Source organism: Mirounga angustirostris, unplaced genomic scaffold (genome assembly GCF_029215605.1).
Source record: "Mirounga angustirostris isolate CCGP_5_RB_7025 unplaced genomic scaffold, mMirAng1.0.hap1 SCAF_2, whole genome shotgun sequence".
NCBI classification, from domain to species: Eukaryota; Metazoa; Chordata; class Mammalia; order Carnivora; family Phocidae; genus Mirounga; species Mirounga angustirostris.
In genome coordinates, this window is record NW_026991710.1 from 122,439,872 (window position 1) to 122,453,511 (window position 13,640).

The following is a 13,640-nucleotide window of genomic DNA, read 5'->3' on the forward strand; positions in this document are numbered from 1 at the left end:
AGTAGGGAAAACTGAGAAAGACAGAGGCTGAGGCAGACAGAAAAGTAGACACTTTCTTGGGCCCAGCGAGAGCCCCTGAGGTCTCTTTGCCTTGGCTTGTGGTCTATCAGAGGGCCGATGACTTAACCAACTGAGCCACCCAGGAACCCCTAAATTAATCACATTTTTATAACTGCCTTCTGAATATTTAAACTAGGAAAAATGATTCTAGCTGATAATCCCTACCTCAGTGAAATTGGGGGAGGATAAATGAGATAATGTTTGTGAAAGGGATTTTTACTAAAGAAAGCCATTAAGTACTCAAAATACCAGTTAGAGTACCAACAATTTATCTCTAATTTTCAATGGAATCTACAATTACAACAGAGCTGTACAATTGTACAACAGAATTATGAAATTTTCAATTAACAGAGTAATTCAATTAACAATATACCAGCAATGGCTAATAATAAAGTTGAAGATGGAACCTTTTGAGACTGAAGAGTTCAAGAAGATACCTTTTAATCAAAATGAGGTTTTCTAATGACTGTATTTATTTAGGAGGGGAATTTAGACATATCCTTCCCTGTTTTAATTATTTGCCACGGTTGAGTTTTGGTTTCTGAGGAGAGTGGAGTCACCCCAAGGGCAATATGATCATCTCTTCAGCTTTCTGTTCATGTAGACTTTTGTTTTTCTTCAGGTGTTATTTAAGGGAAACCAAACCCTCGCATCATTTTGCTTTCTTTTTCCACAGTTTGTCAGTTGTCCAGTCATATTTCATTTACTGGGAGAGGATCGAATCATCTGTTGTGTCTCAACAGACACACCGCAGAGCCCATGTTGATGGCGGCGAGCAGCCCGGCTCACCGATGCCAACCTCTGGCTGGAGGCAGGAGGGAACCACCCCAGGTACAGCTTGCTGTGGGACTCAAGAGCCTGGTTGGCATTATTATGGGAGGGAGAGGGAGAAGCAGGCTTCCCGCGGAGCAGGGAGCCCCATGCAGGACTCGATACCAGGACCCCAGGATCATGACCTGAGCCGAAGGCGGGCGCCTAGCCAACTGAGCCACCCAGGAGCCCCTAAATTAATCACATTTTTATAACTGCCTTCTGAATACTTACACTGGGAAAAATGTTATTTTCCCTTAGAAGTTCCCTTAGAAGCCAGTTCTAGTTCCTGCAACACAAGCACTAAACACCTACTTTGGCCAGCTGCAGCAGCTCACGGCCAAGGGCAGGAGGGGATGCTTGCCATTGCTGTTTGTCTGCTTCAACCTCACAAATTATGGGGGGGGCCCTGTGGTGGAGAGTTGGATTCTGTCACAAATCCAAACAAAAGCAACCCCCCCCCTCCCACACTTACCAATCATCACAACGCCTCAGCAGGGTTCTTCAGACCCCTGGAGCTCCACACGGAGCACAAGAAAGAGATGATCTTTTCTTCTTTGTATATAAAAACTCGTCCAGCTTTCATTGTTACTTTCCATGGTAGGTAGATGGCTCTTTGCAGCCTGGGTTGGAGAAAGAAATCAGGAATGAGAGGCGGTTTTGATGGCAATGGAGCTTTTCCTGGTTCACTACATAACCTGAGACTCCTTTGGTCCGTGAACTTCTGCAACAAAACATAAGAGAACACAGTGAGAATACAGCTACAGAATACAGTGGTCACCTGAAAATTCCTGGGGATATGGAACTCATTTCCATTATTGATCTCTAGTTAAGTGCTCTGAACAAATGCACTCATAGAGGCCACCTGCACAGAAGCTCCCATCTTTAATCCTTTCAATTCCACTTTCCTTGACTCTGTGCTTTGCTCTTGGCCAACGTGCTAATGCCCGACTTGGCTCAGTCTAGCAGACCCAGGCACAGAGCTTACCCTGGGCCACTCTCCCTACTCTGCCCATGCCCTGAACTGTCTTCTGCCCACTGCCCAGCACCACTCCCCCAACCTTCCCACCAAGATACTCCTAAAAGCAGAGTCAAGACCTCAGGGTCTGACAGTGTGGCCTGGAGAAGACCCTGCAAACCCATGGTGTTTCAAGTCTCATGTTTTATTTTCTTAATCATGCAAATGCTGCATTTTAATCCCAAGCATGTTTGTTTTAATATGAATATGACTAAAAGTGGGGTGTCAGGAAGTGACATCATGTTGTCCCTGCAGTCTGTCTTGGGACCCTGCTGGGAACCTTGTCCCCCACGGGGTGACAGACTCTCGTCTGGGCAGCTCCTGGGTAAACTCCTCATGACGCTGCTGTACGCATTCCTGCCCTCCTGGCCCAGCCTGTTTTCCTGCCCATTCCTCTGCACAAACCCCAGGGTTTCTCAAACAAAAAGGGAGTGTGTGTGTACATATGCAGTGTGATGGGGGGGTGGGGGAGGGAGGGGAGGACAGGATGTCATCTAGCAAAGTGAAATAGATTTCTTAAGCGTAAGAAGACTGCAGTGGGCAAATTATGAATTATGAATTTTCACATTAGGCAGATAGTATATTGTACTTCTCAAACTTATTTCCCAATAGACACGTTGGGGTCTGTGCAACCCCATTAGGCATGATCTCCATGTTTTGCCTTCTGACACTTCCTCAAAGTGGGCTGTTCCTCCTGATGATCTATTTATCTTTCAAGGGGTGGTTCCAATATCTCCTTTGTGAGACTTTCCCCCATGCTTCTTGGGAGGCAAATGTAATTGCCTTCTCAGTTCTGGATTTAAAGCTCTCATCACACTGTCATCTGTAAGGTTGGGCATCTAAGAGTCTCTCCTTCTATATTTTGAGTTCAGGAACAACAAACGGCCACTACGCAGCCCTTCTGCATCCCCAGCATTCACAGAAATGCCCATCATACAACGAGCCTGTGGGGAATGTCCGAATGCATTTTGAGTTCGGGCGGGAGTTTAAGACTGTCGAGCTTTTGCCACATTCTGTGTGTACGTTAGGCTTCTTTGTTTTTCACTTCAATCTCAATGTTTCTGAGTGACAAAGGCTTTGGAGAAGAGTGGCACTAAAAGAAAAAGAAATGCATTCCAACCCAGTTAGAGCCCTGGTCAGAGAAACCTCCACTAATGTGTTTCTTTGCAAACACCATCATTGTCATCCTAAAGTTATCATGGTAAACCCTCATTGCATGTTCACCTGTGCCAGCCACTGTGCTCTGTGCTTCTACATCAGTGATTTTATTTCACCCTTCAGCAGCTCTAGGCTGTAGGAACCATTATTGGTCCCATTTTGGAAAAGAAGAAACTGATGCTCTGGGAGGACTGTAGAGTTAGCTGAATGGAGAGTTGAACCCAAACAGTCATCTGACTCCAAAACTGGTGCTTGCTTATTTGCTGCACTGTTTCTAATTTCTATTTCTAAAGTTCTGGGCTGTCATGTTGGCCAGTCACGGATGGAAAATGAGATGGTGGAGGGCAGTGGAGGGCAGTGATCTTGACTCTGCCCATGGCAGAGGCTCAAGTCATTATCATCACCAGGGAGACTTTTACTGTTAATAATATGGCAGGAAAGATCTAGGACTTTCAAAAATCTTTGATTTGTGGGATTCTGATTTCATTTTGTTTTGTTTTGTTTTTCTAGCTAGAAGCAGTTTTTGGCAGAGGTAAGAAAAAAAACATAGTGGTCACAGGGATTTCTAAACTCCCCTGAGTGGTGACTGTTAAGAATGCACAAGTCCAGAGGGTCAGAGACTTACTATTTACAAAGGTGTTAGAAATCGAGTCCTTTTCCACTTGGTCAGGGGCTTATCTTACTGGGCAGATCATCTTTTTGTTGATACTTTTGAGTAACCCAAACTTAATGGTTTGTCCTAAAGGCACGTTAAAGTCTCTAATATTTACCCCATTACCATAGTTGTTTGTGCTAATCAATACAAGGAAAATGCTCTCACTCTCTTTTGTGGTGTCTTTGGATCTCCGTTTAGCTCCCAGTCCCCCCAGCGCTCTTCCCCAGCAGCGTGCGAACATCTTTGCTGTTGCCCCAACTGGAGCTGCAGAGGAGAACAGCTTAGATTCCTTTTCCTGCAAGTTTTTGGGTGACAGAGTTTTCTGCGGATGCAGAGACTCTGTTCCAATCATCTTCACACATGGCTACTGCGGTCAGCAATGGCCAGCAACTCAGAGGGGACAGCAACCCAATCCTAGAACCATCCCTGGATATCCGTGGGCTGGAGAGATTCATGGCTCTCAGGAGATTCTTCCCAGAGGGCATTGCTTCCAGCCCTAGAACCCACCTCAGGTAATGGGTCAGGGGTAGACCATTCAGTATGGTGGTGGGATAAGCCAAACCCTGGGGTGCTGAGGGAATCTAAACTTCTTGGCATCTAACAGCAAATGATCTCACCATATTTATTCTTAAGTGCACAAGAAACCCTGATTGTAGAAGGGCTACTGGCCAAAAGGGCTGGGTATGAAAATCACCTGGGGAAACTGTACTTTCTTGGATAGGGTGAGATCTCTGATATGCTGATATAAATAAAATCAGATATAAATATATGTTTTATAGAGGGGCGCCTGGGTGGCTCAGTCATTAAGCATCTGCCTTCGGCTTAGGTCGCGATCTCAGGGTCCTGAGATCAAGCCCCGCATCGGGCTCTCTGCTCAGCGGAGAGCCTGCTTCTCCCTCTCCTACTCCCCCTGCTTGTGTTCCCTCTCTCGCTGTGTCTCTCTGTCAAATAAATAAAAATCTTAAAAAAAAAATGTTTTATAGAAGAGATGTGTAAGTTTATAATATATAAATACATATTTTATATAAAATAAATAAAAGCATTCAGTGAGGCTTTGTTGCTATCCTCACTTGCCTCTTCCCCACCCTCTCTCCCTTTTCCCTTCAGCTCCTAACTCCAAACCCCAAACTCCTTTCCAAGGAAATCTGCTTTTGTCAGTATACACAGCAATGGTAGGAAATGTTGCTTTTTGATCTGTATACTTAGTCTTCTCTTCGCCCTTCTATCCTTCTCTTTAGGACTCAGGATGATCCAAACTTTGATTCATTGGAAACTTGCCTATCCTCAGATAGGCATGAACAGGTAAGAACCCTGGTTGTACGTGGGTGATGGGGTTGGTATTTTGATCCCAATGTGGGAAGTTCCAGGCTGGGGAAGCGGAGCTATTAGACTAGTAACCAAAATTTGAGAGCAGGAGGCAAGGGTATAATATACACACAGCATCTTTTTAGCAATCAATACCAGCCTTTCTGTTATACACAGTGTCTCTGAAGTTATTGACAATTGTAGAAATTGATAGTTTTAGTGATTTGTTTTCCCACTTAGCCTCAGTCAATAATTCCTGTCTCCTCACCTCTCTACCCCTCTTTATAACATTGGCCTCAAAACACCATGTATGGTTCCAGAGCTTAGATCAATGGGCAATATAAAATATACATGCCCACTGATTTACAATTCCTTTGAAGTCTTAATAGGAACACAAAGTAAAACATGGTATAATATTCTTACTCAAATTTATTGGAACCTACAGTGAGATTAAATGCCCTCTTGCATGGGCCCTAGCATAAAAAGACACCCAAAGCTCTCTGCCCTTGGAGATGATAATCATGAATCTTGGTCTGGAAGCCTCTTAAAGGACCTTAGGTTTATTCTTGTAACTGGCCTCCATGCTCTCTTTGTGGGGTTTCCATTAGCCACCTCATCCCCATCAATCACAAGGGCATATCTATCTACTTGGGCATTTTACTCTGAGCAGGAGCAGGAGCAGGCACAAGGCCGGGTTTTCAGCTGCTGCCTGGGATTCTTTAAGAAGCACAGGTTAAGTGTAAAGTTCAGTGGTAGCTTGGAAGAAGACCAGGTCCTTTGACTTTTTTTCCCCCCTTTGCTTTTCTAGGACAAAATGGAGTCCTCTAATAGGACCATGATGAGGCCTCCTCTGTCCACTGCCTATCTTACCTATCCTCGGCACCTCTGGTCGTCTGAAGCACTCACTGGGAATGGGGCTGGGGCAGCCACCCCAACCCCTGTCTTCCACACCTCTGCCACTTCCAGGTCACCTGCTGCTGGCGGGCAGTCAGAAGCATCGAGGCCTTCTGCCAGCTTCTCACCTCAGTCAAAGCGCAAGGAGGGCTGAGAGGAACATGGAGGGGGCGGAGTGGGATACCCCAGGAAGACCAACCCAAGGCCTGAGGTTGGGCAACAGGGAGCCAGTGCCCCTTCAGGGATCCAGCTCAGGGCTCCCCAGCTGGGAATCCTGCTTTGTCTTTCCGCCACCTTGGGCATGGCCCTGGCTGCCTGCCTCCACTGTCTACACACCCAGTATTGCCACAAGCGGACAGAAGTGTCCTTCAGTGAGCCTGCTGGGGAGGCTGTTGCCAGGAGCGATGGTGGTGAGACAGTCCGTGTCAGGAAGATTGGGGAGAACAGTTTTGTTTTGGTTGAAGCAGAATACAACTGGACCCCTTCCTCTGTGGGTAACGAGAAAACAGTCCTCTGAGCAGACCGTCGTCCTAGGCCTCCGAGTAGCCCTCCGCAGACCCTGCAGTTTCTCAGCCAGAACAGAGCTAATGAGAATAGCTGATGAGGACAGGGACTCGCGGTGGCCCCCATCAGTGAGCAGTTAGTTGAGGCAGCTGCGAAAGGACAGTTTTATCAACAGAGGGAGTTCTTCCCAACCTTTGTTGTCTTAACATCTGTAATTTAGCTGCTTTTTTTTTCTATTCACAATTAGGCGTTCTGTTTGAAGAGTTAAACTCAACACAATGAATATTGTATAACCTGCTCATTAACTAGACTCCTGTGGCCACCGAGCTTCCTCTGTTGCCTTAAGGAACCTGCAGAAATAGAAATTCTGTCCCTCCTCAGTATGTCAGCCTTATCCTTTGAAAAAAAGTAATGTTGGGGCTGTGTCTCTTATAAGAAACAGAACTGCAGCCCTCACTTTACCTCTCCAAACCACCCCAGAAGAAGTTTCATTTTCAAAACTAGCCTTCCAAACTGGCTCTGCTTCAGTTGATTAGGTGAGTGCAAGGGTATTCAGTCTTCTTGGAAACTCAGAAGCCTGGCAAATCTGCCTCAGAAATTGATCTGAAGTGAGGAGAGTTTTAGAGAGCTTGATTGAACACATCTGTGGGGAACCGTGTGCGTGGCACATAAACACCAGAGTGGGGTAAGCAAGCCTCTTCATCAGGTGCAAATGGATCTGAGACCTCCCATCCATTTACACTTGATGGGAAGCTTATGTAACCTAACAGCCAGCAAACATATTGCCTTTTGCCAAAGGTCAGGCTGGAAAAAATGATGATACCACACAGTTTGAAGAAGAGCCTCTACTCATCTTTTTAGGGAGAAAAGGAAGACAGCATCATGGACAAAGACCATCTTTCTGCTCTTGTGATTTATGAAGATCACTTTGATTTAGCCAAGTGTCCCATAGACGTTATGTAGGGCCAAGGCAACAGGTTTGAATATAGCTTTTGAATATGCTGACCTAATATGACACATAGAAATTAGCTGCCTTTTCAGAGGTAAACCTGTTACAGAGTCACAAAACATTTTAATGTGGAAATGAAAAACCACTATAAATTTGGAAAGGGTGTTTATTTATCAAGCACCTAAATCATACAGGTACTGTGCTAAGAACTTTGCATACATTTTCACATTTAACTCTCACAATAACTTAATGAAGAATAAGTTCAGTAACTTGCCCAAGAGAGGGGGGCATTCATGACATCTCAATTCAACAACAAAAGCATTTTTTAAAAAACTGGGCATATGGGAAAGAGATCCCACTGTTTTTTCCAGCCTCTTTTAGCTCATAGGGCACTAATTCCAAGATTGTTTCCTCCTGGATTCTGGGCTAGGCAGATCTGTCCCCTGGCTTCAGTCAAGAGCCTCATTAGGAACATGGAGACCTAGCTAATTGTGTTCACACATGAAAGTGTTCTTGGAATACTGTGGAAATAAATGAATGTACTCTACTCCTCCGGTGGCCAGAGATATCCCTTCTACATATCCCCCCTGCCCCAAGGATATCCTCCCCGAGATGTAGATGAGGAACCCCGCCAGTGGAGAGCTCTCCTCTGGCCATCATCCTCTGGCCAGCAATAAGAAATTGTTTCACAATTGTCTGTGAAATAAACTATGCCCAACTCAGTTTGTCATCTTTCACAGTTTGGGGCTGCCTGGGCTCAGCTGGGCAGTTCTTCTGCTCTATGTGCTGTCCAATGGGCTGGAACATCCAAGCTGACTTGCTCACGTGGCTGGCAGTTGGTGCTGGCTGCTGGCTGGGGCTCACCCAGGGCTGTCGATGAGTGTGGGCAGCAATTTGTTCCTTCTCTTCATGGCTTCTTATAGCACCATTCCCAGAGGGGTTTTCCAAGCAGACAAAACCAGAAGCTGGGGGTGCTCTTCAGGCCTAGCCTTGTAAGTAACATGGTTTCACTTCTGCCACTTTTCAGTGGTTACAGGAAGTCATGGGCCAGCCCTCTGTCTTCAAAGGGAAGGGCAATGAATTTTGCTTTTGGATGGGAGAAGTGGCAAAGGATTTGAAGCTATCTTTAATTCACCACCTCACCTCTCTGGTTAGACTGCCGGCCTGCCGAGGGGCTTCTGTGAGCGTAGAAGGAGGGGGTGTTCATCTCCAGGAGGAGCCCTGAGTCACCTTCCCTACAAGGCATCAAAGGAGGTGAGGGAAATCTCAGGGTCAGGTGCTCCCTCTTCTCCGGCTCCCCGGGCAAAATAGCGAAGTGTGGCAGAAGAGTCAGCCAGACCTCTGAGTCTCCGCTTCCTCATCAGAGAAAAACAGAATTCTTTACCTCTTTCGGTTGTCAGGCAGAGTAAATGCACGTTCAACCTTTAGCCAGCTATGACAAACTACTTAATGTCACTTTGCAGCTGCAACACTATCTTTAAATCTAGTCCATTTAGACTCTGTGACCACCGAAAACGTTATTTCCTTTTCAGGACACCTTCTCCCCCGTGGCCCCGCTTCCCCACCCAGCGAATGGAGGTGGTCCCGGCGCAAGTTGTCATCGTGGCCACTGGCTACAATTCCTGCTGGGGGTCAGACGTTTTGCTGAGACTTTCCGAGGAAACTCTTCTTTGGCAGGGGCAGTGGAGTCCATAGACCTGCAGTCATGAGACATAAAACCCCTCTGTTACTGTGAACTTGAAGGTCCTCTAAGCCTGGCTTCAGAGAAGCCCCAGAGGGGAGCCAGTATGAAGTGTTAACCTGAAGGCATTTACTAAAGCACAAAGCCATTACAAGTTAAAAAAAAAAAAAAAAAAAAAAAAGGCAAAGGACTCAAACGCAACATCTTAACATAGCTTTTTTGTTTTGTAGGAACAGCTATGGGTTTTTTGGCCAGCCACTTCTTTGAAAGGGGGTTTGGGCTAAATACACATTTAAGGGAAAAGAACAGAACAATTGCTGAGAAGTCTTTATATTTTCAAAACTCTTTATATTTCAAACAAATCAATTGTGTTAATAACCACAGATCGAGAGTAGGGATGAGCCTCAACCTTTATACATTGAGAGGCTCTTTCTGATTTTTCTACTTGATTTCTCCCCTTGGGTACAACACTTTTGCTAACTCACAACTTAATGCTCGACTATAGCCTGGCTGAGCTATCCCACTGTTGAGGCTGTCTGGTTTTAATTTGTTGTGACAATGTTTGTTTCCTTAAAAAAAAAACTCTAACAACAATGACAAAAAAAAATGGGTCAACAAACCAGTAAATATTTAAACAAGTGTCATGTTTTATTTGAAAAGTTGTCTGGAGATGGCTGGCAATTTATGAATAAATTACAGATATACCCTCTCCCATTCTTGGACTTCGGGCATTTATCAGTGATCCCAGCTCTTCTGGAAGACAGTCTCTGTGATTTGATTTCATTCCACCCCAACCTATCCCCTTCTTCTAAAAGTGGTGTGTGGCAAGGAACTTCTTTTACTCAAAATGAAATGAATTTGCATTCCTTGTTTTATCAAACTTGAGAGCATCTTCAGAAGAACTTTGCTCCATCTGCAGGTGGAGGGCCTTAGGGGGTTGCAAAACCAGGAACAGTCGCCTCTGGTTTAGAATATCAGGAGGGCCTTTATGATAAAAGGATGTCTGAAGTTTCGTTCGTGATTCTGTTCTTTACATGCAGAAAGGAAATGTGAACATTTTGAGACCCCGTTCCTTGACAGTTGGGTTGGAGCTGCCAGGACCACTGAGGTCTGGAGTCGGATGTTTGCTTTGTGCCTTTTTGCTTTGAAAACATAAATCCGTTTAGGCCGCAGGGTCTCTTGAGTTGTCGAGTGGCTTTCCATCGCTCTCAGAGTGAAGTGTGAACATCTGATTGACTGACAGGGAGACCCGCCCCCGCCCCGCCCCCGCCCCGCCCCCGCCCCGCCCACCTTCTGCCTGGCTCCCCGCCTCCGCGGCGCCGTCCTGCGCGCTCCCTGAACGCGGTACCGCTAGGTTCCCAGCTCCCTTGCTCTGGCTGTTCTTGTTGTGGAACCCCGTCCCCCCAGACATCCACAAGCCTTCGGAGCTTTGTTCCAGTGTTGCCTTATCAGAGAGGCTCTCCCGGCCATTGCAATCTCTTCTCACTCTCTATGCCCCTCCCGGCTTTAGAATATTTATGGTACTTATCACCTCCTGCGTCTTAGGTATTTATTTGTGTGTTTATTTTCTGCCTCCACCAGACTAGGATGTTTTATAAGGGCAGAGACTTTGTTTTTCTCATTGCTATTCCCCCGGCACCTGGAGTTGTTCTTCATACAAAGTAAGTAATCAATAAATGTTTGCTAAATGAGTGAATGAAAAGTTAAAGATTCGTGTTACTCTCCCCAGGCCTTGGTCTGGGCTGAAGTTGAATATGGAGCACCTTGGGCAGGCCTAGGGCGCATGGGCATCAGGAGATGCAGGTTGCTGTCTAGAGGTGAGTGAGAACTCTGTGGGCCACGGTCTCCAGGGCAGGGAATGTCCTGTGTCTCAGATCCAAGACTCAGGAAGTTCTTGGCAGGGAGAAGCTGAGAATGGACTTAACCCTCCCAATCTGAGCTGGGGCAGGAGGAAACCTGAGTAGAGTCTTTCTTTTTCTTTCTTTTTTTTTTTTTTTTTAAAGATTTTATTTATTTATTTGAGAGAGAGAGAGAGCATGAGGGGGGGAGGGTCAGAGGGAGAAGCAGACTCCTTGCTGAGCAAGGAGCCCGATGCGGGACTCGATCCTGGGACTCCAGGATCATGACCTGAGCCGAAGGCAGTCGCTTAACCAACTGAGCCACCCAGGCGCCCCGAGTAGAGTCTTTCTAAAAGGCTCACCTGTGGGCACACTTGGCTCAGTTTAGATAGTCTGGCACACGGATTCTCAGCCTCCACACGCTCCACATTTTGGGCTGGATAATCCTTTGTTGTGGGGGTTGCCGTGTGCTTTGTGGGATGGTTAGCAGCATCCTGGGCTTCTAGCCACTAGATGAGAGTAGCTCCCTCCTCCCCAGTTGTGGCAACCAGAAGTGTCCCCAGACATTGTCCAATGTCCCCTGGAGGCCCAAACCGCCTCCACTTGGGGACTGCTGGTGTAGTAACTAAGAGTTGCAACTGCAGGCCCAAGGATGAAGCAGCCTTTTCCTAAATCATTTCCACATTCAGCGATGGAGTGGGCAGTATCGAGATAGAGAAACATAGGGTTCAAAAATGAGGAATGGTTTTAAAGGTCATCTGACTTAGTGGTTTTGAACTTTTAACTTTGCTTAATTACATAGAACAATTAAAGCTGGATACTCTCGTTAATGTTGTATCTTCCCTTCTTCTTTTCCTCCCCCTTTCTCGCTTTCCCCTCACCTTGAGGCACTGCCCCAGAAATTTAACCAATAAGCATGGCTAAAACTCGTTAAAAACACCTCCTTTTTATAGGTGAAGAGAAGAACAAGGCCGCTGAGAGCTCACAGTGAAACAACAAATTAGTCTAGGGCCGTCCTCGGACTCCTTCCTTCCATCCTGACTTCTAACCCACTTTTCTCTCCAACACGCTTGGCAGATCATTTGTTTTCTTGGAGCGTGCTGGGTGCTGTAAATATTTCAATGGACCCAGAGAGAGCCTGGAATCAAGCAGAAAAATGCCTGGAATGATTAATCTGCATCTGCCATTAGAACCAGGAGGACGATGGGACGTGGGGACTGGTCACTTATGGTGGGTTGGGCCAAGGTCTGACCTGCTGGGCTGGGACAAGGCCCCAGCCCAGGCTAGGGGGAGAAGACAGACAAAGGGAAAAGGAACTCATGGGCCCACATGGTGAAGGTGCGGCTGTCATTGTCCCACTACCCAGTTACAGCTAAGAGCCACCACTAGAAGATGTTTCTCTGGTTTACAGCCACCATCTTGAACTTACTGCCCTCTTTCCTCTGGTCTCTGCTTTTCCTTCCTTCAAATGGCACGTGCGGAGGATCTTCATCCATCAGCTGATGATGGACGGCTTCTGCAAAGTGTTTTGTTACTTTATGGAGGAAAGAGGCTGCCTGGAGATACATTCCATTGGATATTAAAGAATGTATTTTCCTGATTTATAGTCAGGCTAGGCAAGGTTGTGTGAGAGGCAAGGAACCAATGGGAATATCCATTTTGACTAATGATTATTATATCTAAAGTGAAGTTTTCCTGTCAACTGATAGGCTGGAAAAATAGACTACAGCTTGCTAGGTTAGCACCACGGGTCACAGATGTTGCCTCTGCATTTTCAGATTATATTATCCATTACAGCCAGTACCTTCTCATTTAGAAACCTAATTTGTTGTTCTCTCAGACAAAAAAAAAAAAAAAAAAGAAAAAAGAAAAGAAAAGAAAGAAAAGAAAAGAAAAGAAAAAAAAGGCTGACATTTCACATGCAAGCCAAAGATTAGAATCACTGCACAGGACCGCGTATGGAAGTACATTAGGATGCGGTGTCCCTGAATCAAGGACACAAGGCAGCCCGGTGCTGAGAGAGATGTAGTAGGCAGTGACTTCTGATCTTTATTATGCAAATGTGCGGCCTCGAGAGCCAGGCTGTTTAACCTCATCAGGGGAAATGTCACTGATCATTTCAAGCTCCAAATGTAGCACAAGCATTAGTACTATTATGTTATTATTATTATTATTTGCAGGGCATTATGTAAGCCCGAGCCCTCTGATTAAGCTCAGCTCCTACTCGGCCAGACCCTCTGGGGTTGCAAATCAACTCCTCCGGGTATTAAAAAACAAACAGACAAGCAAACCTGTTTTCCTTTCTCTTTAATGTTTGTGGAGGAGGCACTTTCCAGACCTGGTGGCCACCCGGCATGGGTGGAGATGGAGGAGGATCACAAGGTCCAATTTCCAGCCCCACGTGCTTGATGACAGGCCGCCCCCTCTCTGCTGCAGGTCGCACGCTCCCGTGGCAGAGGTGTGGAGATGAAGCTTAAGCGGAGCATGGCACTGGGGCAGGAGAAGGGATCGCTCAGGGGGTGGGAATGGTGAGGAGGACTGGAGAGAGAGAGAGAGAGAGAGAGAGAGAGACGCTGCATGAGATTAGAGAGGGAGGGACTGAGGAGGAGAGGCTCTTATCTCCAGCTCAGGCATCACTGCTACCTTCCAGAACCATCAGGAACACTGAAGGCAACCGGATCTAAGAGGTGGACACAAAAAGAGCTTGGGACCAAGCAAAGAAACGGAAGTCCAGGAGAAGAGGAAAAACCAGGGGCAGTGATGAGTGG

At 46.3% G+C, this 13,640-nt stretch overlaps 1 protein-coding gene across 1 annotated transcript in view; it reads left to right on the forward strand.

Annotated features, from left to right (window-relative positions):
- Positions 1-10,989, forward strand: part of REELD1 (reeler domain containing 1) — a 34,594-nt gene extending 23,605 nt beyond the window's left edge. The window contains 5 exon segments of the mRNA XM_045880343.3: positions 737-891; positions 3,900-3,988; positions 3,990-4,213; positions 4,940-5,003; positions 5,815-10,989. Coding sequence (XP_045736299.2) covers positions 737-891; positions 3,900-3,988; positions 3,990-4,213; positions 4,940-5,003; positions 5,815-6,417 — 1,135 coding nt within the window. The 3' untranslated portion in view covers positions 6,418-10,989.
- Positions 10,990-13,640: the final 2,651 nt, after the last annotated feature.